Source organism: Danio aesculapii, chromosome 25 (assembly GCF_903798145.1).
Source record: "Danio aesculapii chromosome 25, fDanAes4.1, whole genome shotgun sequence".
In the NCBI taxonomy this organism is placed as follows: Eukaryota; Metazoa; Chordata; class Actinopteri; order Cypriniformes; family Danionidae; genus Danio; species Danio aesculapii.
The window spans coordinates 30945055-30969994 of NC_079459.1; the positions used below are offsets into that span (position 1 = coordinate 30945055).

The following is a 24940-nucleotide window of genomic DNA, read 5'->3' on the forward strand; positions in this document are numbered from 1 at the left end:
TATATATAATATATATATATAGGTGATGGGGGGGTTAGTGTCCCACTAGTGACAATACACAGCCATATCGGACTGCTATGAGTGTTATATTGTGTTTATAGAACAGTTCGATGGCATAATCATTTAAATAAAAAAAGAAAGTCAAACACAGAGAGTCTAAAAAATCCTTTTGTAAAAGGAACTACTTCAGAACAACTACATCAAAACAGCAGAAACCGTTGCTACTTCATAAACGTCATTTTAGAGCTAGCATTTGAATGATTCTCTAGCGTAATGTCTAAAGCGATGATTTTGCTCACATTTTTTAAGATTATAAGGCTGAGCAGCATGAAATGCCATCAGTCTACAGAGATTTCCCAGTACTTCTCTGTTGCAATCGGGATATGACAATAATTAACCCTGAAAAAGCCAAAGCAAAGCAAACACTACCAGAAACACTTCCAGACTACAGTATAAGTCCAGCACTACAACATACAAAACAGATAAATCGACTTAGGAAGACACTTACCTGTTTTATAATGATTTGGTTAGCTGTAGTTTGAAATTACTACAGTTTTTCTCCGCTAAAGTCTTATTATGAGGTCTCTGTCACCACCGTGTGAATTAATTATGTGTACTTTTTATCTGATAAAAGAAAAACGAAAGTCCTTTTGGCACACACCTGCTCAGACAATAAAACATCCATAGACAGATATATTCTGTGATCTGTAGAAACATTAACCGTTATAATGATTTTTATTCTGACAAAACAGCACTTTCAGTACAAATTAAAACTGTGTCTGTCTGGTATCTGAGGTGTTTTTATTGACCGAGTTTGTGTGCTGTCTGAATGAAAATCTAACAGATGTTATTTCATATTTGGAGCGGCACAGTAACTCAGTGGTTAATCTCACAACAACCGGCTGGGTCAATTGGCGTTTCTGTATGGAGTTTGAATGTTCTCTTCATGTTGGCGTGGGTTTCCTCCAAGTGCTCTAGTTTCCTCCACAGTCCAAAGATATGCGCTATAGGTGAATTGGGCAAAACAAAATTGGCTGTAATGTGAATGAGTGTGTATGGGCGTTTTTCAGTACTGGGTTGCGGCTGGAAGGGCATCCACTGCATAATGAATAAAGGGACTAAGCCGAAGGAGAATGAATGAATGAATTTATATTTGTCAACATTTGCACAGATACAAAAATAAATTAAACAAGTGACAACTTTTTGCATAAGATTTTTTTAATATATTATTGGTTGACAGGGTGGCACGGTGGTGCAGTGGGTAACACAATCGCCTCACAGCAAGAAGGGTCGCTGGTTCGAACCCCGGCTGGGTCAGTTGGCATTTCTGTGTGCATGTTCTTCCCATGTTGGTATGGGTTTCCTCCGGGTGCTCCGGTTTCCCCCACAAGTCCAAAGACACATGGTATAGGTAAATTGAATAAACTAAGTTGGCCATAGTGTTTGCGTGTGAATGAGAGTGTATGGGTGTTTTCCAGTGTTGGGTTGCAGCTGGAAGGGCATTCGCTGCATAAAAAATATGCTGGATAAGTTGGCGGTTCGGCGAAGTGGTGGCGCCGTAGGTAGTGCTGTCGCCTCACAGCAAGAAGGTCGCTGGTTCGAGCCTCAGCTGGGTCAGTTGGCCTTTCTGTGTGGAGTTTGCATGTTCTCCCTGCGTTCGCCTGGGTTTCCTCTGGGTGCTCCGGTTTCCCCCACCGTCCAAAGACATGCGGTACAGGTGAATTGGGTTGGCAAAATTGTCCGTAGTGTATGAGTATGAATGAGCATGTATGGATGTTTCCCAGATCTTGAACTATCTTGAACTTGAAAGTATCACCCAAGTCTCACCTTTCATAATCTTTTCTCCTACATGTTACTACAAAAAACAAACTCACACAAAACATTTTTAACCCATACTGTTTTAACAGACTGGACTTTCAGACTTTTAAACAGTAGTGTATGTTCACACATCATAAATGCAAACCTTTACTTCTAAACAGAATGTAAAACAGCCATGTCCGGTCGCCTGGTGGCTTGGTTTCCTTCTGTCTGAGTGAAGCCAGAAAAAGCTTGCAGTGAAGGCTAGATTGTTTGCCATAAGTCAACATCTAGTTATGTAAAACTCCTGCTGCTGTGCTGGTAGTTGTTCTGTGGGGTTCTCTTCATGTGAAGACCACACACACACAGACATCAGCAGATCTGTCTGAAACCCTGAGCATTTCTCTGCAAAACCAAGACACTTTTCCACTCTGGTTTTGAGTTGTCCCAGTTTGAGATGAGCGAGACAGAGAGGAAGACGAGAAGAGTCTCCGTCCTGTGTTTCTCATTGCAGTGATATATTGCCTCATCCATCAGCTTTGATCTCACTGCAGCCACAGGCCAAAACAGCTCCATCTCCATCTCTGTCTCTCCCACACACTCGTCCTCAGCTGCAGACCCCATCCTAATGATGCTGAACGCTGCAACATTCACACAATTACCACCTCTTCAACATCTAACTTTTCTGTCTGTCTTTGTCCATCTGTCTGTCTATCTATCTATCTATCTATCTATCTATCTATCTATCTATCTATCTATCTATCTATCTATCTATCTATCTGTCTGTCTGTCTGTCTGTCTGTCTGTCTGTCTGTCTGTCTGTCTGTCTGTCTGTCTGTCTGTCTGTCTGTCTGTCTGTCTGTCTGTCTGTCTGTGTCTATTTTGTCCAGCAGTCTGTCTTTGTCCATCTGTCTGTCTGTCATCCATCCATCCATCCATCCATCCATCCATGTTTTATCAAACAACTAGCTAGCTTTAAACTTGTGTTTTCATCATCATCTGTTCACATTAGACAGCTTGGTTTACCATAATATTCAGCGTTCTGCTTTTGTTGTGCTGTTTCGGTGTAGACGTGTTTAGCATCTCTTTGTCTGGATTTACAGTTTTTAAACCGCCTCTTTGTCTATCCATTTGGATTTCCATCCTGTTTAGGGAAATTTCCATAATAGTTTTCCCTGAGCTCGACACCCGTTAAATCTGATCCCACATTTCAGTACCACGTCGGTTGCTTATCACCGTCTGCCACCCGCCCGAGTCTGACTGCGGGCCACAATCTGTGTCTAATGAGCTGAACTACTGAACACTCCTCAAATAATGCTTCATTAACAACTCTTTTACACTCAGTAGGATTCTTCAGTTGATCTTGAGGGCCTTTGGAGATCTTGAAAGGTTCGTCAAAGCAGGGTTTTTGTTTCTAGCTTTCGTAAAACGGCCTTGCACAATGTTTGTTTCTGAAGAACTTAGAAACAAAAACTGTATTTTTTCAAGATTTTAAGAATAATCTTGAACTGTAGAAAGGCCTGATGCTTTTACTGGTGCTTTTAAGGCTACATCTACACTAATCAGGATAAATTTGAAAATTCTTTCACCAATTCTTCCATCATCCACACTAAAAATGGTGCTTGGTCTAAATAATGGTCTAAAAATGCTCCATGTCCACAATATCGCTTTCCATTTTTTTCTCCTATTCTTTCCTTCATCCACACTAAAACAACTGAAATCGCTTTTACCTGTGTCATATCTATCTGACATTTATTTACTTTCCTGTGGTCTGCTTCCATCGCTGAACAACAGCTCCCAGTAAACATTCAATGTCCATTGCAGAGAGGCAATAGGGAGCATGTGCAATGTACAACTAAACGTTAATCTTTAATAAAGCTGTTAAAACGGACAGCATCCAAAATATCTGTTTTATATCTTCAAGTTGTCATGTTAGCTGAATTGGTCACATGACTGCATCAAATGACAATAATGCGTCATCGTTTTCGAAAGCCTCCGTTTTCACAGTGAAAAGTGAACAACCCAGGCTATTTGTGGATACATACCCCTGTCTATATTTCTATGGACAGCGAAATATGTAACCTGAGGTACGTCTGCTCGCAGTTTTTTTTCTTCGACAGACTTGAATCCCATAATCACGCTCATCTACGAGCCGCATCCCAAGTCCACCGACGTACATAGCGAGCAACTGGGCAAACTAGTAACAGCGGAAAAGCTGTCCATACAAAGCTAAGTGGTCAGCTGGTACTGAAAAAAAGGAACAAAAGACGTCAGCCGCGTCACACCATCCCATAGTGTTCGTTTTAAAGATAAAAAATGCAGCCAGACATACTTCTGGCTACGTAATTCGCACTTTCCAGAAATTCTTCGACATACTTGAATCCCGTCATTGCGGTCAACTACGAGCCGCGTCCCTAGTCAACCAACATACACGGCAAGCTACTGGGAAAACTTGTAACTCTGGAAAAGACGTCCATACGAAGGTAAGCGGTCAACTGGTAGCGAAAAAAAGGAACAGAAGTCGTCGGCAACGTCATACCACCCTATAGAGTTTGTTTTAAAGACAAAATGCAGCCAGACGTACCTCTGGCTACATAATTCTTGCTCTCCAGAAATTCTTCGACAGACTTGAATCTCATCATCGTGGTCAACTACGAGCCGCGTCCCAAGTCCAGCGATGTATGCGGCTAGCTACTGGGCAAACTGGTAACAGCGGAAAAGCTGTCTATATGGAGGTAAATGGTCAACTGGTAGCGAAAAAAGCAACAGAAGTCGTCAGCAGCGTCATACCGCCCTGAAGCATTCCTTTTAAAAATGAAATGCAGCCAGATGTACCAGATGTACCGCTCTCCAGAAATGTAGACAGGGGTACGTATCCACAATGAGCCTGTGTTGAAAGTGAAACTACAAAAATTTTCTATCAAAGTCTTACAAATATTGTAATGTAGAATGCATTCGACAGCCTACCAAAGTTATTGTTATAAAATAGTTTTATAAGTTTAATATTTTAAATTTATTATTTTTTGTACAAATATTGTCTTTTATTTTGGCTCTTATTGAACCTCTTAAACAAATCTCTTAAAACATTACACAAAAACATGACGCCGATGTTCGATTTCATTTTTTTTTATTACTGTTTATCTTTGCAGTACACAGATCTGTGCCAGAAATGGACAAAGAGAGAGAAAGAAACAGAACGATGACTACAGCAATGGCTGAGAAATGAAATCCCACAATGCACTTGTACGGATGCATGTTCACCACCCTAACATGCAATGAAGTTTTCTGGATTTTCTAGGCAGAAGTTATCTTGGGATACAGAGTTGCTGGGTTTTGCGTTTGTCGCCGTTTCGCCCTCATTCTCGTACGTAAATCCGCGTGCAAACCACGTCGTCGGCCCCAAAGATCTGAGGACGAGAGAAAGGGACAAAGAAAAGTGCCTGTCGATCAGCAGAGCGGCCTGCAGTTCACCTCCATTAAAGAAAGACAATCGCAGCTGTCCGTAATCCCTTTTGTGCGTCATTTTGGACTGAACTAAACGAAGCACGTTTATCTTATGGAAATGTGGCCCAGATTTTGCAGCACTGCATTCTGGGATTGTTGTTTTGCAGACGTCGAGCTCTGAATTCACTCGGCAAACCGTGAGAAACGTCAAGCGGCCTGATTGTCAGGTTTATAGCGAGCAGTTGAGATTTGGGTCAGGCCTACTATGGCAAGCCGTTTTAACACTTAAACTAACAACCTGTTTTCAGACGTCCAGTACTATTTGTTTGTATGTTTTTCACAAAATACTAGCTACTAGTGATTATTCTTTGGGTTCTAGTACATTTTTAAAAGTACTAGTATTTATTTGTTATTCAATAGGCACCATTTTAACAGCAGGAAAAAAAATGATTTTTTATGTTAAAGTTTGGTGACTTTCTTAAAATGACCGCAACATCCGAAAATTGAATAATTTTCTGCCTGTACAACGGTTTTCCATTTTCAGAATTTTTGACCCACATGCTACAAAACATTTTTTTCCATAATGAATAAGTACTAGTATATATTGTAAAGTATACTCATCTCTAATAACTCATTTATTTTATCTTTGTCATGATGACATTAAATAATATTTTACTAGATATTTATCAAGACACTTTTATACAGCTTAAAGTGACATTTAAGGCTCATCTACTTTAAGTTACTAGGCAGGTTAGGGTAATTAGGCAAGTTATTGTATAACGATGGTTTGTTCTGTAGACTATCGAAATAAATATATAGCTTAAAGAGGCTATATATTATATATATATATATATATATATATATATATATATATATATATATATATATATATATATATATATATATATATATATATATATAATGAATAAGCAAACATTTTCTATTGAATATAAACTAGATGTAATGAATATGTATTAGTATCTTGAATATTAACAAGATGTAATGAATATGTATTTGTATCTATTGAATATTAACTAGTATGTAATAAGTATTAGTTCCTACTGAATATTAACTAGTTGCAATGAATAAGTACTAGTATCTATTGAATATTAACTAGATGTAATCAATAAGTATTAGTTTCTATTAAATATTAACCAGTATAAAATGAACAAGTATTATTTTCAATTCAGTATTTACTAAATTTGAATAAGTACAAGTATCTTTTTGAATATTAATTAGATACAATGAATATGTACTAGTATATATTAAATATTAATTAGTGTGTAATGAATAAGTATTAGTTTCAGTTGAATATTAAATAGAATATAATTAATAAACACAAGTTTCTGTTGAATATTAAACAAAATGTAATTAATAAGTACTAGTATCTATTGAATATTAACTTATATGCAATGTATAAGTATTAGTATCTATTAAATATTAACTAGCATGTAAGTAATAAGTACTAGTTTTTATTAAATATCAACTTATATTAATATCTATTGAATATTAACTAGATGTTATAAATAAATATTAGTATCTATTGAATATTAACTAGATGTTATTACATCTAGTTAATATTCAACAGATACTATTAATTATTCATGAGTAAATGGTATAAGTAGCCTTAAACATCCACTAGTGTGTTTTGTCTAATAAATGTAGATTCAGCTTGCCGTATGGCAGTGTTAGTCTTGGCCTGTCCTCGTTCCTGTGTTCAGAGTCTGACTCTTACTCTCAGAGGTCAGGAGTGTCGGTGATTCTCTTATTTTCTTGTTGAATTTGGATCAGTGTCTGCGTTTGGGTGTTTCTTTAGCTATCAACACTATTGGCCTTGTGGACTTTTGGAAATCCGCTCTTATCACACTCTAGAGAGTTTAATGAACTCGTCTTCTCACAATGGAGAAGTCATGAGCATTTACATTTCAACACACCGTATATTGTGTTTGACAGCATTGTGTTGTGGGAATCCAATTTTTGAGGGGGGGAGTTGATGACCTTACATTTTCATAGTAAATGTAACCAAAAAAAAAAACATTTTATCAAGGCAGTTTGGCAAAATTAAATACAAATAATTGAAAGTTTTTAGAATAAATTTGTAATAATTATAATTCTTTAATAATTTAATAATTATATTTATTTATTGGTTTGTTTGTTTTTATTGTTTATGCTACAAAATGTTTTAATAATAATATATACTTTTTATTATATATATATATAAATATAAATAAATAAATAAATATATATATATATATATATATATATATATATATATATATATATATATATATATATATATATATATACATTTTATTACAATTACTGCATTTTTAATAATAGTTGTAGGTTAGCTTTTCATATTTTAAGACTTTTAAGTACACACTAGTTATTATGTATTAATTAATTATTTATCAATTATTAATAAAAATATAAACAATTGTTATCTGACATTCAAAATGCTCAACCTCCAACAATGTTCGTGTATGGAAAAAAAAGTTTTTATCGTTTTATATAATATTTTTCAATTTTATCGTCCATTGTTTGCTTTCCTTATTTTTCAGGAATATTTTAAGTCTCTGACAACCGTAAAACAGTAAAATCAAACAATAAATTAATTTTTAAGTATTAGTTTTTATTTAATATTAGCTAGATGTAATGAATAAGTACTAGAATCTATTGAATATTTACTATAATGTAATTAATTAGTAGTAGTAGCTATTAAACATTAATTAGAATATAAGTATTAGTATCTGTTGAATAATAACTAGATGTAATAAGTAAGTAGTGGAAGTAGCCTGAAAAAAAATTAGATACTTAATAGTTACAAGTTTCTATTAAAAATTAACTAGAATGTAATGAATATGTCTTAGTTTCTATTGGATATTAACTAGATGCAGTGAATGAGTACTAGTGTCTATTATTCATAGTGGAATGAATAACGGTTAGTTTCTCTTGAATATTACTAGAATGTAATGAATAAGTATTAGCATCTATTGAATATTAAGATGTAATGAATAAATATAAGTTACCATTGAATATTAAGTAGAATGTAATGAATAAGTATTAGTATCTGTTGAATATTAAGTAGAATGTAATGAATATGTATTAGTATCTACTGAATATTAAGTATAATGTAATAAATATGTATTAGTATCTACTGAATATTAAGTATAATGTAATAAATATGTATTAGTATCTACTGAATATTAAGTAGAATGTAATGAATATGTATTAGTATCTTTTGAATATTAAGTAGATGCGATGAATAAGTTCTAGTATCTGATGAATATTAACTAGAATGTAAATAATAAGTATTAGATTCTATTGAATATTAAAATGGAAACAATAAATACATTTTTACACAAATTGTAATACAGAATACATTTGTTAGGCTCAACTATTCAACCCTGTCAGCAAGTTATTGTTAAAAAATAGCAATAAAAAGTAACTATTTTTTACGTGAGAAGAGGATGATTATTCTGACCATAAATTTCCTATAAAGATCCTTTTTTGTAGTCAGAATGTTCAGTAAAGGACAGTCGTCATTCGTTTCACATGAGACAGAAGTGAGAAAAGCTGCTCTGTTCCTCAGATCGATGTGCTCCATTAAACATCTCACACCCACCTCTCTCTCTCTTAATGTTAAGTTATATGGAAAATAAATCCATAGGCTGTTTCCTGTCTGAAGTCATAAAATATGATCACGGTTAGCTCTCATAAGAACACTGCCATGTTCAGTTGAGCAGACCGTAAAATCAGGCCATCTGGAGAAGTGAACGTCAGAAACAATCGTCTACTTTACAGTCAAGTGTTTATGGCCAAATTAGTACAGAAGACTGTTTATAGTGCATAGTTTATAGTTTCTTGTTAACGATGTTGAAGAAACAATTCTGGGGGAAAAATTTATAAAGTAAACTAATGTAAAGAAATGCAAAACATAATTGCAATAAAACCTGCAATGAAAATTACAAAGCAAAGTTTTTTAATACAAATTAACTATTAAAAAGTAATAAAAGTTAAAGAAAAAGATGTTGTAATTCATAAATTGTGAGTTTTTTCTCAATTTTGCAACCCAGGCTTATTCTGATTATGTACCCCATAAACATTTCTGGAGAGCGCCAAATACGTCCCAGAAGCTAGCTATATATATATATTTTTTTTTTTTTTTTTTTTGCTTTTGTTTTCACGAATTCACCAGAGGCTGCTGTGTACGCTTTTGAAAATGTCAAATTTCTCTCATGAGTGCCATTCGTGCCTGTGTTTTACTCCTGTAAATACACCAGAGGCCGCTGTCGACTGACTGCCTGATCTATCAACCGACTTCCCTAACCCTAACCGATAGTTAGGGCCAGACGGAATCTGCGGACGTTTTTTGCCATTTCTGCTGAGAATTTTGGTAAAAATCTGCAGATTTCTGTGTAATTATTTTGGGAGCATCATAATTAAAACCTTAATATGTGAAATAAAAGATATTATCTTTTTAACTTTTATTTAGCGTTTAAAATGCAAATCCAATTACATTCACTTTATTAGGTAAACGAAGCAAGTCTCTCATATAATATACCTACTAAAAGACAGAAAACATTACTGTACAAACTATATTATACATAAATCAGATGTACATTTTTATATTAATCAATAATATTACTGTAATTAATTTAAACATGATTAAATATAGATTTACACACATTTACTCATGTAAATAAACAGAATTAATGATGGGCTAAAAATCTGGGAAATTCTGCGCGTGCAGATTCAGTGTGGGCCTACCGAGTGTTTTAAAAAGCACCAATTGACCAGCCTCACCCACTTCCCTAAACCCAACCGACAGTGTTTTCAAAAGCAATCCAAAGCAATTTCAAAAGCAATCCCCTGATTCTTACCACGTTTTCAGATTTTACCACATTCTAACCTTGTTATTTACTTGCTTATTTAATTTTTTATGTTCTGTTTTTGTCTTACTGGCTTTCCAGAACTGTTCTTCACCAGAATCGAACCCCGTCGTCGCTCTCCTATTTGCATCTCAAGTCGGCCAGCGTATTTCTGCGGGCCACTGGACAAACTGGTAACAGCGGCAAGTCTTCCATACGGAATTAAGTGGTGAGCTGGTAAGCGTGAAAAGGAACGGCGTCATAGCGGCTTGTAGTGTTCATTTTAAAAAGGAAATGCAACCATACATACCTCTGGCTACATAATTCGCGATCTCCAGAAATGTACACAGGGCTGTGTTTTTTTAGAATGAGCTTATGTTGCAATTATGGCTTAGTTTGAGTTTTGTTTGTTGTTCTGACTTTTTTATGAATCGTAACTTTACTGTTCACAACTAAGTTGAAGCGAAAACAAGCATTGTGTTACTCTATATTTACACTCTTTTTTTCTCTATATTTAGAACTTGCATGGCAGATGTGATTGCGATCACTATTCGAAATGTGCATCTAATCACGCATTTTCACAACATAGGCTCATTCTGAAAAAGTAGCCCTATATAAGTTTCTGGAGATTGCAAATTATATAGCCAGCAGTACGTATGGTTGCATTTCATTTTTTAAACGAACGCTACGGGGCGGTATGATGCTGTTCCTTTTCATTTACCTGCTGACCGCTTTCTTCCGTATGGACGGCTTTCCCACTGTTACCAGTTTGTCCCATTAGCTCACCATGTACGTTGATGGACTTGAGACACAGAGAAGAGTTGACCACAATGACGAGGTTCGATTCTGATGAAGACGGTTCCCGAAGACAGGTAAGACAAAAACAGAAGCGACAAAATATAATAAACAAGTAAATAACAGGGTGAGAATGTGGTAAACACTGAAAACGTGGTGAAAATAAGGCGAGGGCTTTTCTTTTTCTGGATTGCTTTTTAAAATTGTTGGTTGGGTTTAGGGAAGTAGGTGGTTGGGTCAATCGGTGCTTTTGAAAACACTATTGGTTGATTTTAGGGAAGGAGGAGGGTGGGTCAGTCGATCGGTTAGTCAGTCAGTCAGTCGACAGCGGCCTCTGGTGGTTTTATGCGAGAACAGCAGGCGCGAATGGCATTTGCGAGAGAAATCTGAGATCTCAAAAAGCATATACAGCGGCCCCTGGTGGATTTGTGAAAACAAAAACAGCAAAATAATGTAGCTCCTGAGACATATTTGGCAGTCTCCAGAAATGTATATAGGGGTGCGTTTTCAGAATGAGCCTGTTCATGTTTATTCGCGGGGTGTTTTTCCCATCAAGCTAATTTTTTTGCTTGAGTAAACTTTTTTGAAGTTCTACAGAGGATAGCCCTATGTGAACAGTACAGCGTTTAGCGATAATAAAAATGTGTTGTTTTTTCACATGTTTTACCAGGATGAGTTCGTCTCCACACAGTTCTCGACTCCAGTATGTCACGGGTCCGTCTCCATCCACCAGCGTCTGTTTGCAGTACATTTTATTCTCAGTCTCCCACGTGGCCAAACTCTGCAAAGCACAGAATTGTCATTATTATTTGTAAATTTGACCGACCAACTGTTCATACGTGATCTGTGAACTGCAGTATATCAGTTGAGTTGAATTCAAGAATTAATTCAGAATGATTCCCGAATGAATCGTTCAGACTGATGTGTGATTTGGATCAACAGGTTCCTTTACTGAACTCAAAAGCAACCATTTTTGAGACCGACAGTCACTGTGCTTAATGCTAAATTTACTTTTATTATATATGGCAAGCAAATATTTATTGACTTAGTTCATTCATTTACTTGAAAAAACTATTTATTCGTGAATCATCAGACAGACTTTTTTTTAGCATATTAAAGCTTGACTGTTTTACTGTTTTAAAAAATAATAATTAATTCAAGAGCCTGACAACCTCAATTAGAAAAACAGTATTTAGTATAAATCTAAGTATTTATACGTAAGTAAATCGGCACTACCTGACAAAAGTCTTGTCGTCTATCCAACTTTTAGGAAGAACAAATGGTAACTTGACCTTTAGTTGATCATTTGGTATCAGAAGTAGCTTTTATGAAAAGCAAAGGCCTCTAGATTACGCTTATTTTACCAAAATAAAATATGAGCATGCCTTAATTCTTAATGATTTAATTAGGACAGTAAGGTCTGACTTTGCGTAGACAAAAGTCTTGTCAATTAACAAAAATAATGTCCAGTATAGAATATGTCGTCATGGTGCAGTGAAAACAGAATGAATATTGTGTCTGACTCCATCATGAGCTTGGAGGACTGCATCCATACATCTCTGCATTTTTGCAGGACTCCCAGAGTTCATCAAGATTCTTTGGATTCATCTTCAATGCCTCCTCCTTCCTCTTACCCCTGACATGCTCAATAATGTTCATGCTTGGTGACTGGGCTGGACAATCCTGGATCACCTTGACCTTCTTTGTTTTTAGGAACTTTGATTCATTAGAAAAATCAACCTTCTACCACTTTTCCAAATGATCAACTACAACTGAGGCTGAAGTATGAGGAGGAGCGCTATCCTGCTGAAGAATCTGCCCTCTCCTGTGGTTTGTAATGTAATGGGCAGCACAAATGTCTTGATACCTCAGGCTGTTGAGGTTGCCATCCACTCTGCAGATCTCTCACACACCACATACTGAATGTAACCTCAAACCGGGTTCCAGTAGGCCTTCTGCAGTATTTGTGATTATTGGGATGCAGTTCAACAGATGATTCATCCAAAAAATAGACCTTCTGCCACTTTTCCAAATGATCAACTACAACTGGGATTGACAACAAGTCTTTTGTCAGGTAATGTATATTTATATATAGTATTCATTTAGGTATTTATACTAAGTATATATTTATAAATGTAGTCAATTCGATTCATCTTTATTTCTATAGCGCTTTTTATAATGTAGATTCTGTCAAAGTAGTTTAATATAAAAGATTATAATAAATTGAGATTGTAGAAATTGAAGATTATAGTAAACTGAGATTGTAGAAATTGAAGATTATAGTAAATTGTTTCAGTCCAGTTTTCAGAGTTGAAGTTCAGTTTAGTTTAATTTTCAGTATTGAAAGTCCAAACACTGAAGAGCAAATCCATCAATGCGCAGCTCCACAAGTCCTAAACCAAGCAAGCCAGCGGCGCCAGTGGCGAGGAAAAAACTTTACCAATCGACGAAAGTGAAGGAAAAAAATGTGTATATATATATATATATATATATATATATATATATATATATATATATATATATATATATATACAGTAAATTACACTCTCAGAAGTAAAGATATGTGAGCTGTCACTGGGGTGCTACCTTTTCAAAAGGTACAATTTTGTACGCAAAAGGTCCATATTAATACCTCAAGGGGACATTTTAGTACCTAAAAGCTAAAAAAAGGATTCCTCTTAAAATTTTTAGGTACCAATATGGACCCTGTAAGTACAAATGTCTACCTTTTGAAAAGGTACCACCCCAGTGACAGCTCTCGTACCTTTATTTCTGAGAGTGAACATACTTTATAAAAGTATGTAATATGTATAAAATACTTTGTTATATAATGTTCCTTTATTTGTTAATATAAAAATACAACAAAGCATCATTTTAGAAGTGTGTGTGTGGACATTATATAAATATTAAATTGTGTATCATATTTTTTGGATAAAAATGTCATCAATAAATAGGTATAATAATTATGTATAGTTCATTCATTTTCTTTTCAGCTTAGTCCCTTTATTAATCCAGGGTCGCCACAGCAGAATGAACCGCCAACTTATCCAGCACTTAAACCCACGCAAACACAGGGAGAACAGGCAAACTCCACACAGAAACAGCAACTGACCCAGCCGAGGCTCGAACCAGCAACCTTCTTGCTGTGAGCCGACAGCACTACCTACTGCACCACCACATTGCCCTATTATGTATAAGACAAAAATATATATAATATATATATATATTAACTTTTTTCATAAGTACGAATTACAAAACACGTCTGTCCTCACTACTGATAACTCTCAGTAAACTGTTGGCACCAGATAAATGAGAGTCACTGCAAACTGCAGCAAAACAACATCAGCAATCAGTTCATATCACTTTTCTGTGTGTGTGTGTGTGTCTCTCTCTCTCTCTCTCTCTCTCTCTCTCTCTCTCTCTCTCTCTCTCTGTCCTCAGGCACTGTCTTTAAACTAATTTATGCAGCTTGATCTAAAATCCCTTTAAAATGAGAGAGTGTACGGCGTCCTGACACACTCATTCGTCTCGCTCAGACTAAAGAAAACTCTCACACACACACAGAAACCCAAGCATCTATAATAAGCTCTGTGCATTAACTCGACCACCGCTCTTTAACTTGAGAAAACGTTTTATAACTTGAAACTAAGAAGCCTTATTGATTGACCTCAAATTTAATGATTGTTAATTTCATCGTTCATATTTCAGTCAAATAACTAGAAAGAAAGACTAAGACAGAAAGAAAAACATCCATGGTGCTTAAAAACTAACACTGCACTGTAAAAAAATAAAAGTCCTGTAAAATAAATGATAAAATTTTAGTAAAATATTGTAAAATAACAGGCACGTTTCATTACAGTTATTTTCTGACATAAAAACAGTATTTTCTGTAGATTTTGCACAAGTTTTTAATATTCAGTATAATATTTCCCTACTGAAAAAAACTGCTTAAACCAGCCTAGGCTGGTTGGCTGGTTTTAGCTGGTTGACCAGCCTGGTTTTAGAGGGGTTTTGGCCATTTCCAGGCTGGTTTCCAGCCATTTCCAGCCTGGTCTTAGCTGGTCAGGCTGGAAAATGACCAGCTAAAACCAGCTTGACTAGCCTAGCCAGGCTGGGAGCCCAGCCAAAACCAGCTATGTCCAGCTTAAACCAGGCTGGTCAAGCTGGTTTTAGCTCGTTTTAGCTGGTCATTTTGGAAACCAGACTGGAAATGGCCAAAACCCCTCTAAAACCAGCCTGGTCGACCAGCCAACTGCCTAGGCTGGTTTAAGCTGGATTTTTCAGCAGGGACATAAATATTGAGGAAAGTTATGTAAAAACCTTAAAATTACCCATTTTGAACAGTGCTTTGATTCAAATAATCAGCCACATGTGCAAAACAGTGTTTTAATAACTTAAGTATAACAATAAAGTTTTGATCACAATAGTTAAATAATTTGTTCATAACTACAATAGTAAAAAATAGAAATAAAATGATCATAACGGCAACAACATTCAAATATAAAAACTGTATTTCAAAATAAAGTGAAAAAATAAAATATTAAAATATATTTTCGTAATGTAAGATCATTTGAATCATCCTTGGAAATCAAATGCACACTTTTAAAGCCTTATATACAGTTGCAGTCAGAATTATTAGCCTTCCTGAATTATAATACCCCCTATATATTTTTTCTCTGTTTTATGTTTACATACGAATGTAACACATTTCTCAACATAACCGTTTTAAAAACTCATTTCTAATAACTGATTTCTTTTATACAACAGTTCTGTCTGGTTCTTGAATCTGATTGGGTGATAGCCGTGTGATATTCTGCAAAAAACAGTTGTTGCTAGATTGTATATGGATGCGGCCGGAAGTTAACGAGAATTATATATATTATTTATTAAATTTCACATTTATTATATTTTATTAACGTCTACCCCAACCCTAAACCCAACCATTACAGTAATGTAAAAACAGTTGAACCGAGTATTATTTATGCTATCTATTAAATTACCGAGTCATTCCCGCCCAGTTCTTGTGTGATATTGCTAATTTTTCTTTGCTACAATGACAATATTCAGCTTAAAGTGACTTGTAAAGGCTTGACTAGGTTTAATAGGGTAATTATGCAAGTCATTGTATAATGATGGTTTGTTCTGTAGACAAAGGAGCTAATAATTTTGACCTTAAAATGGCTTTTAAAAAAAATGTAAAACTGCTTTTATTCTAGCCGAAAAAAACTAATAAGACTTTCTCCAGAAGAAAGAATATTATAGGAAATACTGTGAAAAATTCCTTGCTCTGTTAAACATCATTTGGGAAATATGTAAAAAAGAAAAATCACAAGACGGCTTCAACTTCAACTGTTGCTTGGTTAAAAGCATCAGTCAAAACACACAAATGTAAAAGCACAACAAATGCACGACTGTAAATGCATGTGACGGAAACTAAATCATAAAATCCCTCCATTAAAACCAACACAAGCACAATGCACAATAAACATCCCATCAACATCATCATCAGTCTTCTCTCGGTCTGGATTTAATGCGCTTTATTGACATGAAATACTACTGATTTATATTGCAGACGCATCTGCAGCATAGGCAGTGAATAATAATAGAGCTACAAAGTACGGATAAAGTAGTTAAAGGAAAGTGAAGGAAAATAGCAATAGGATCTCCTACTAATACCCAGAGATCTAGTGGAATAGATTGTCTTGCTGTGTTCACTGATGGACATTTAGGATCTGACTTCAAGCCCTGTGGCAGGTGAGCAGGTCTGACGCTATGGCAATGGGTCTGGCCAATGAGTCTTGACAGCTGAGGTGAACTGAGGCTTCAGTGGCTTATTTTATATAACGTTGACAGTAGAAATAGGACTTTTACTTATTTAAAAGCCAGTGTTTAGTAACTTTGATGTATTATAATGATGATGAACAAATATTGGACATTATGTAAATGGTTTATTTATATACAATGTGTGCAGAAATGATGAGGAAATAGTGACCTGTTCTTTCTCACTAATTTTATAGTAATTTTATTATATTTATAGAAATGTTTTGGTAATTTTTATCTAGTTACAAAGCTTACATCTCTTAATTCTGACTTTTTCCATTAATCGTGACTTCTTGTGATTCAGATTTTTTTGCAGGATTGCATTTTTTACAGTGTCTAGCAATTATAAGATAAATACGGATGAAACAATAAACAGGGGGGATAATAATTCAGGGGGGCTAATAATTCTGACTTCAACTGTAAGTGATACTGCAATATCACTGCCAGTCACTGTGTCATTTTTTAAATGTATGTATTTATTTATTTATGTATTTATTTATTTATTTATTTATTTGTTTGTATAATTATTTAATTATTAATGTATTTCATTATTCATTTGAGTATTTATTTGTGAATTTATTTATTTATTTATTACTGCAAAAAACCTTGATTCATTTAAATAAATATAGACTCAAAATAAAAGATAGTCAATTCACTTCTACTTAATTTATTTAGGAGTGTTATAGGTTAAACATTAAGTACATTTTACATCATATTGTTATTTGTACTTGATATAAGATAGTAGAATTTACTTGAATTTTGCATTGTTTTATTAACTAAATCTTTAGCTTATATTTTTAAGTGTCTTTTTTCTGTGTCTATATTGCTGTGTGTATTATATATAATGAGGGTGCTGTAGTGTTTCTTCAGCCGTTTGCAGTGCAGATGGGGTGCGAGTCAGGCCAGCGGGATCTGATCTTCTGATCTCAGTAATAATGTGCTCAGCATGAGACCACACTACCGTCTTACACACACATTGTGTTTGTAATATCATCATGAAGACTTTACTTTGACTTAGTCCCATAATTATATCCAATGTAAAAAAAAGGGTTCCACACAACTCATTCAGGTTGTCCTAACACAAATTAAGTTCATTTAGCTAAAATAGTGTTGGTTGAGTCCAGAAATGGAGCTTATAGCAATGCCAACATTTCGATACATGGAAATCTCTTAAAAGAAGTTCTTAATTAAATCATTTTAAAGTATCTGTGTTTTTTTCTACTTCTCAATATGTGAGAAGCTTGTAAAGAAAAACAAACCTCCCACAGCTTGTCTATGAAAGCCATTTTTATCAGATTTTTATTCTTTTTTTTTAACAGGATGTGATGTTTACACACCTCCCAGAGCTTTTATTCTGCTTTCTGACACTCGAAACCACTGCTTAGAACAGCGTTTCCCAACCCCGTTCCTGAAGGCACACCAACAGTCCACATTTTCAACCTCTCCCTAATCAAACACACCTGAATCATCTTATCATAACATCAGAAGAGACTATGGGAAGTTAATGGGTCAGATAACAGAGACATCCAAAATATGGACTGTTGGTGTGCCTCCAGGAACAGGGTTGGGAAACACTGACTTAGAATATGCAAGATAATATTGAAAGAGCTGTTCTGTGCTATAAATGTCAGTTTCGTGTCTGAAGGAAAGAGATTAATTCAAACCACAGGGTCTGATTATTATTGTCTATATAGTGGGGGAAATAAGTATTGAACACGTCACCGTTTTTCTCATAAAACATTTCTAAAGGTGCTGTTGACTTGAAATAAATGTATGGGATACTTGTATTTTTGTACAGCTTGTCTAAAATCTGTCAAATAAAATACAATTAAATTTTTCACCGGATGTTTGTTACAACCAAAGAAATCCGTATATGCCAAGAAAACAAAACTAATTACTTTACAAGTTTCCCAGTAATGGGTTGCAGCTAGAAGGGGATCCGCTGTGTAAAACGTATGCTGTAGTAGTTGGTGGTTCATTACGCCGTGGTGACGCTTGATAAATTAGAGACTAAACTAAAGGAAAATGAATGAATAAATTAATTACTTTACAAATGAAGCTCTGTGTAATAAAATGAAATGACACTGAGAAAAAGTATTGAACACACGAAGAAAGGGAGGTGTAGAAAGGCATGGAAAGTCCAGACAGCAGCTGAAATCTCTCAGCAGTTCTTCAGCAATCCACTGCCCTTCCTTATTGTAAATTAATATCCGGTGCTTCAGTCCAACATCTACATTATCAGGATAATGAGGATGAAACCATAGAAATAAAATCAAGCTGTAGAATGGCCCAGCCAATCACCTGACTTGAATCCAATAGAAGATACAAAATAGATATCAGATTTGATGGACGAGACCCACAGAACCATCAAGATTTTTACACTCTGTTGAAGTCTGTCTGTCTCTGGATGTTCGTTATCAGTTTATTGCTGCAAAAGTAATTTTTACATCAAATCAAACAATAAAAAATAACTGTGGTGAGTATATCTGAGCATTAAATTAACTTCAGTGTCGTGCACGATACTTGTGCAAAACCAATCATTTCCTGGCTGCTGTTCACTAAATGGCCACCGGTGTCGCTATTTTACATATAACCACATTTTTTTCGAATGCCTCATTTCCGTCTAGTGGTATAGTACTGTTTAATAGAGGACAGTATGGTGTGATTTGCACAGTAGGATATGATTTGAGCTCTGGTGGACCATGGTTCATTGCTGCGCATCGTCATTGTATTATTATTACGGTGTCATGTCTTGACTCTGCATTTAAAAATGGCACTTCCCGCAATCGCCAATTCTCTGTAAACCAATCAGTGTTCAGCTGCAAGTCTAGCTCCACCATTTAGTATGTTACTGTTATGCTAGATATCCTTAAGAAATAGTCCAAAAAAATTATGATACAGTTTGCTATTTTTGGCACTTCTGACAGCAGAAACAGGAAATAAATACCGTACTGTACTAAACCGAACTGTATCACTCAGAGTAAACAAGCCATTAAACATTAAAAGTAGGAGCCATTAAAACCAGCGGAGAACCGTTTTATTTCCATCCACAATACCCCAGGGGCTGATTGTCCAATCAGCTAATTTCCTAGGACATTTTCAGATATAGGATTACTCAGAAGGACATGCTAGTGTATAAATACCGAACAGACACTTTTCGGATGTCTCGGCTCACATTATGTTGGAGACAGACGGTTACGTGACTCTCAGGGGCTGCAAGACTCCCAAATAATCCCCCTCCCACTGCTGTCTGAACAAAATGAGGTCAAATCTCTGTCTATATGCCCGTCCTTTCGTTACGTCTCACAACAAAGCCATTTCAATAGGAGAGAGAGGATTCTCAATGTTAAGCATGATACAATGATGCTTTACAATCATTGTTTATTTTAAAGGGATGGTTCACCCCATTTTCTGTTGATTACTTTTTTCTTAAAGGGATTGTTCGACCAAATTAAAATTTTTACTCTATTTATTTAACCTCAAGTTCCAAACCTTTATGAGTTTCTTTCTTCTGTTGAACACAAAAGAAGATATTTTGAAGAATGCTGTAACCATTGACTTCCATAGTAGGAAAAACAAATACTTGGTAAGTCAATGGCTACAGGTTTTCAGCATTTTTCAAAATACCTTCAACAGAAGAAAGAAACCCATAAAGGTTTGAAACGAATAAATTATAGCATAATTTTCATTTTTGGGTGAACTAGCCCTGTAAAGAAGATTTTTAGCTGGTAAATAAAATGATATTATTAAATGTTGTAAAAGTTCCTCCTCTGTCATGTTTGCCTCTAATAATTCTGACTTCAACTGTATTTATCTTATAATTGCTAGACACTGTAAAAAATGCAAAAAAAATCTGAATCACAAGAAGTCACGATTAATGGAAAAAGTCAGAATTAAGAGATGTAAGCTTTGTTACTAGATAAAAATTACCAAAACATTTCTTGAAAAACAGTCATTATGCCAACTTGCTACTGTAAACAGCAGGGGCGGACTTAACCAATAAGTGAGGTAAGCAGCTGCTTAGGATCCAGGGGAATTAGGGGCCCCCGACCAATGCCAAGAAGCCTGTATTAATCATATAGCTCTTTTATACATTTTTTATAATATGTTGTAAAATCTGTTAATAACTGTTAAGATTTTAACGTTATTACTTCTTTTCAAAACCGGCAGCCCCCCTGAATAATGGAACGTTCCGTCTGTACTGCACATGCGTGAGGTGTGAGCGTTTCAATCAAAGACATTGTCAGCCAGTGTTGCCAACTTAGCAACTTTTCAGACACCCCTAGCGCCAAATTTTCAAAAACGTGACTAGCGAATGTTTTTAAGTGTTACTGGAGATTTTTAGAGAGTCTCTAAAAAACTTTCCTAATGTTGTTGTTAAGAGAGTTCCTGTTCACATAACATTTCCCAGTAAAACAGCTGCCGATTCACAAACAGCAATTACTCAACTCATATGAAAAACGGTGACAAGATTAGTTTGATGGATTGTAAATTAAATTGGTTTAAAGATTTTTTTTAAAATTACTATTACTATTAAAATCTAATCACAGAAATGGCTAATTAACTGTACATCAGGTTGTCCAAACTCTCCTGGAGGGCCGGTGTCCTGCAAAGTTTAGTTCAATCAGACACATCTGGGCTAGCTAATCAAGCTCTTACTAGACGTTCTAGAAACATCTGTGCAGGTGTGTTAAGACAAGCTGGAACTAAAATCTGCAGGAGACCGGCCCTCCAGGACCGAGTTTGGACACCCATGCTGTACATAATTTGTGAACTTTTTTAATTTATTTGTGAATTTATTGCTTTTAATTTTACATTAGGAAGATAAAGGTTAATATATATATATATATATAATAATAAAAAAAAAAAAATATATATATATATATACTTCTTAACAAGCAGTTTATTTGTCAAAAAGGCTAGGGCCCCAATGCCTGGAATTGCTTAGGGCCCCCAAATCACTAAGGGCGCACTCACAGTATGCTATCCAAACCGTACCCAGGTGCATTTCCTGGATAACAACATAAAGAAACAAATTTGCTGAAATCACATTTAGAGATATTTTTTCTATGATTAAAACTAACAATAAGAACAACAAAGGAACAATATAGCTGAAATCGCATTTAGAGCTATTTTTTCTACGATGAAAAACTAACAATGCAAACACAAGGAAACAAAATCACGGAAATTGAATTTAGAGCTATTTTTTCCATAAAAACTAACAACACAAACACAAAGGAACAAAATCGCATTTAGAGCTATTTTTATACAATAAAAAACAAACATGCTTGCCCCGACTCTGATTAATCCTCTGTTTTGGAAATGACATTGATGAGCTGCGTTGAAAAGTTGAGATTTTAATTTTAAATTATAACTTAACATGGCGTCCTAAAAATGCGACATTCGAGGCATGAGATGCATCATATGCGGCTATTTACATTAAAAAAAAATGGAAAAGTGAAATGGAAAAAGGTGGCACGGTGGCTCAGGTTTGAGTCCCGGCTGGGTCAGTTGGCATTTCTGTATGGAGTTTGCATGTTCTCCCCATGTTGGCGTGGGTTTCCTCTGGGTGCTCCGGTTTCCCCCACAGTCCAAAGACATGCAGTACAGGTGAATTGGGTAAGCTAAATTGTCCGTAGTGTATGTTTGTGTGAATGAGTGTGTATAGGTGTTTCCCAGTGACGGGTTGCAGCTGGAAGGGCATCCGCTGCATAAAAAAACAAATGCTGGATAAGTTTTCTGTTCATTCCGCTGTGGCGGCCCCAGATTAATAAAGGGACTAAGCCGAAAAGAAAATGAATGAATGAATAAAATGGAAAAAGGCAGCACGGTGGCTCAGTGGTTAGCACTGTCGCCTCACAGCAAGAAGGTCGTTAGTTTGAGTCCCGGCTGGGTCAGTTGGCATTTCTGTATGGAGTTTGCATGTTTTCCACGTGTTGGCGTGGGTTTCCTCTGGGTGCTCCGGTTTCCCCCACAGTCCAAAGGCATGCACTATAGGTGAACTGAATTTACGAAATTGGCCGTAGTGTATGAGTGTGTGTGAATGAGTGTTTATGGGTGTTTCCCAGTACTGGGTTGCAGCTGGAAGGGCATCCGCTGTGTAAAACATATGCTGGATAAGGTGGCGGTTCATTCCGCTGTGGCGACCCCAGATTAATAAAGAGACTAAGCTAAAGGAAAATGAATGAATGAAATGATTAGCTGTTCTGATGAAATGGCTTCAATTTGCTGCTTAGAGTTTTGGAAACTCTTTTGGAAAGTGTTTCATTCCTTCATTTTCTTTTTTGGCTTAGTCCCTTTATTAATCCGGGGTCGCCACAGTGGAATGAACCGCCAACTTATCCAGCATATGTTTTACACAGCGGATGCCCTTCCAGCTGCAACACATCACTGGGAAACACCCATACACACTCATTCACACACATACAATACGGACATGTTTTTGAATTTGTGGAGGAAACCGGAGCACCTGGAGGAAACCCACGCCAACGCGGGGAGAACAGGCAAACTCCACACAGAAATGCCAACTGACCCAGCCGGGGCTCAAACCAGCGATTTTCTTGTTGTGAGGTGACAGTGCTAACCACTGAGCCACCGTGCCACCTTTTATGCAGTTATGTATGGTGCAATTTAGCTTGTATTTGTTCATTTTTATGCACTCCTTTCATCCAATTAAAATCCAATGTATTAATTTCAAGGTTAATTACGTAAAGCTTTAAGTTGTTCGTTGAATAGAGACCTTCTTGCTGTGTGGCGATTGTGCTACCCACTGCGCCACCATACTGCCCGGAAAGCGTTAATTCACTGAAATTAACTAAACAATACATATGTTGAACTCTTCATATTATGTCACAGATTATTGTACGGCACCATTGAATGCTTCTGTCATGATTGATGTTTTATTACTATTATTATGATGATTTATTATTATTATTATTATGTTTTATTATTATTATTATAATGTTTTATTATTCTAGTGACCACCAGACCTCTTTTGGCACTTTTCAAAGCAAATTTACATCAGTGTTGTAAAAATTGTTCAGTTTTTGCTTCATAAGAGGTCATTCAAACAGAACACGTGTAAATACACGACGTTTTTTTTTAATTCCTCCTCTGCCATGTTAACGTCTTCATGCCAACTTATGTAAACAGAAGCTCGTAATGCTTGTCCCACTTCCGAGATCTTCTGATTGGTCCTCTGCTTTGGAACTGACATTAATGAGCTGCGTTTAAAAGTTAAAATTATAATTTTTAATAGTAACTTAACGTCCGCATGAACAAGAAGCTGAGACTATTTTTATTTTTATTGTGACGCAGTTCCTAGAAAAACAGAATATTAAATGAGAAAACAGTGGGCGTGGCTTGTTTTTTTCTACTGCGAGCTGATTGGGAGTTGTAAAGTAGGCATTTCTTTCAGAATGATCTGGAAAAGGGTTTGAGGAGAGCTATTACAACCTAACAGACTCCTTCTGCTCACCATTTTTGTTTGTTTGAAGGGGCGTGGTTAAGTATGTCAGCCACGCCCAATACCTCAGACAGACTTAATCTGTGAATTTAGCTAAAAACAAACAGGAAGTGCATTTTCAGATTTCAATTAAAGATTACAAGGACAAACTATTTTAATGACATGCACTGATGAATGGTTGACCACAAAACTAGCAAGGTGAGCTAACAGAATCAATACGGTTAGTTTTGATTTCATGAGCACTTTAAGAATCGTCTATCATAGTTTTAGATTCATCTACTGAAGAAAAATTAAGTCACATTGACTGTCTAAGATAACCTTGAGGGTGAGGAAATTAACAGCCTTTCGTTTTTAGGTGAACTGTCGCTTTAAGGCCTGACGAATTAGAAATGTTGTCTATTTATGAAGCTCAATAAGAGTTGATAATTAATGTGCCACTTTTCCGTCTAATTGCAGCCGGCGACCCTCCTGCCCTTGCCTATAATTGTTTTTTTTACTCTAAAAACACTCGTAGTGGTTAAAAACTGCCTTTCTGCTGAGCTTTGTGGTCTGAACACAGGTTTAGGTTTCTCAGAGTTTGACGACGCCATCATTTTGTTCATTGTTAAGGTCAGTGGATTGAAACATAAGGCTTCAGTGGACGAGGTTGTAGATTTTACCATGTAGTCAAATGTTGAATGCAGGATGGCTGGATGCGCTCGGGTTACAGGCTCGAATTTTGACTGCTTGTGCAGGAAACTGAAAGCTT

At 35.8% G+C, this 24940-nt stretch overlaps 1 protein-coding gene across 1 annotated transcript in view; it reads right to left on the minus strand.

The window, feature by feature from the left end:
* Positions 1-4907: 4907 nt before the first annotated feature.
* The window catches only part of crabp1a (cellular retinoic acid binding protein 1a), a 28157-nt gene continuing 8124 nt past the window's right edge, over positions 4908-24940 (minus strand). The window contains exons 3-4 of the mRNA XM_056451842.1: positions 11575-11688; positions 4908-5204 (exon numbers count right to left, since the gene is read on the minus strand). Of these exons, the coding sequence (XP_056307817.1) occupies positions 5154-5204; positions 11575-11688 (165 nt within the window). The 3' untranslated portion in view covers positions 4908-5153. The remainder of the gene's footprint in view (positions 5205-11574; positions 11689-24940) is intronic.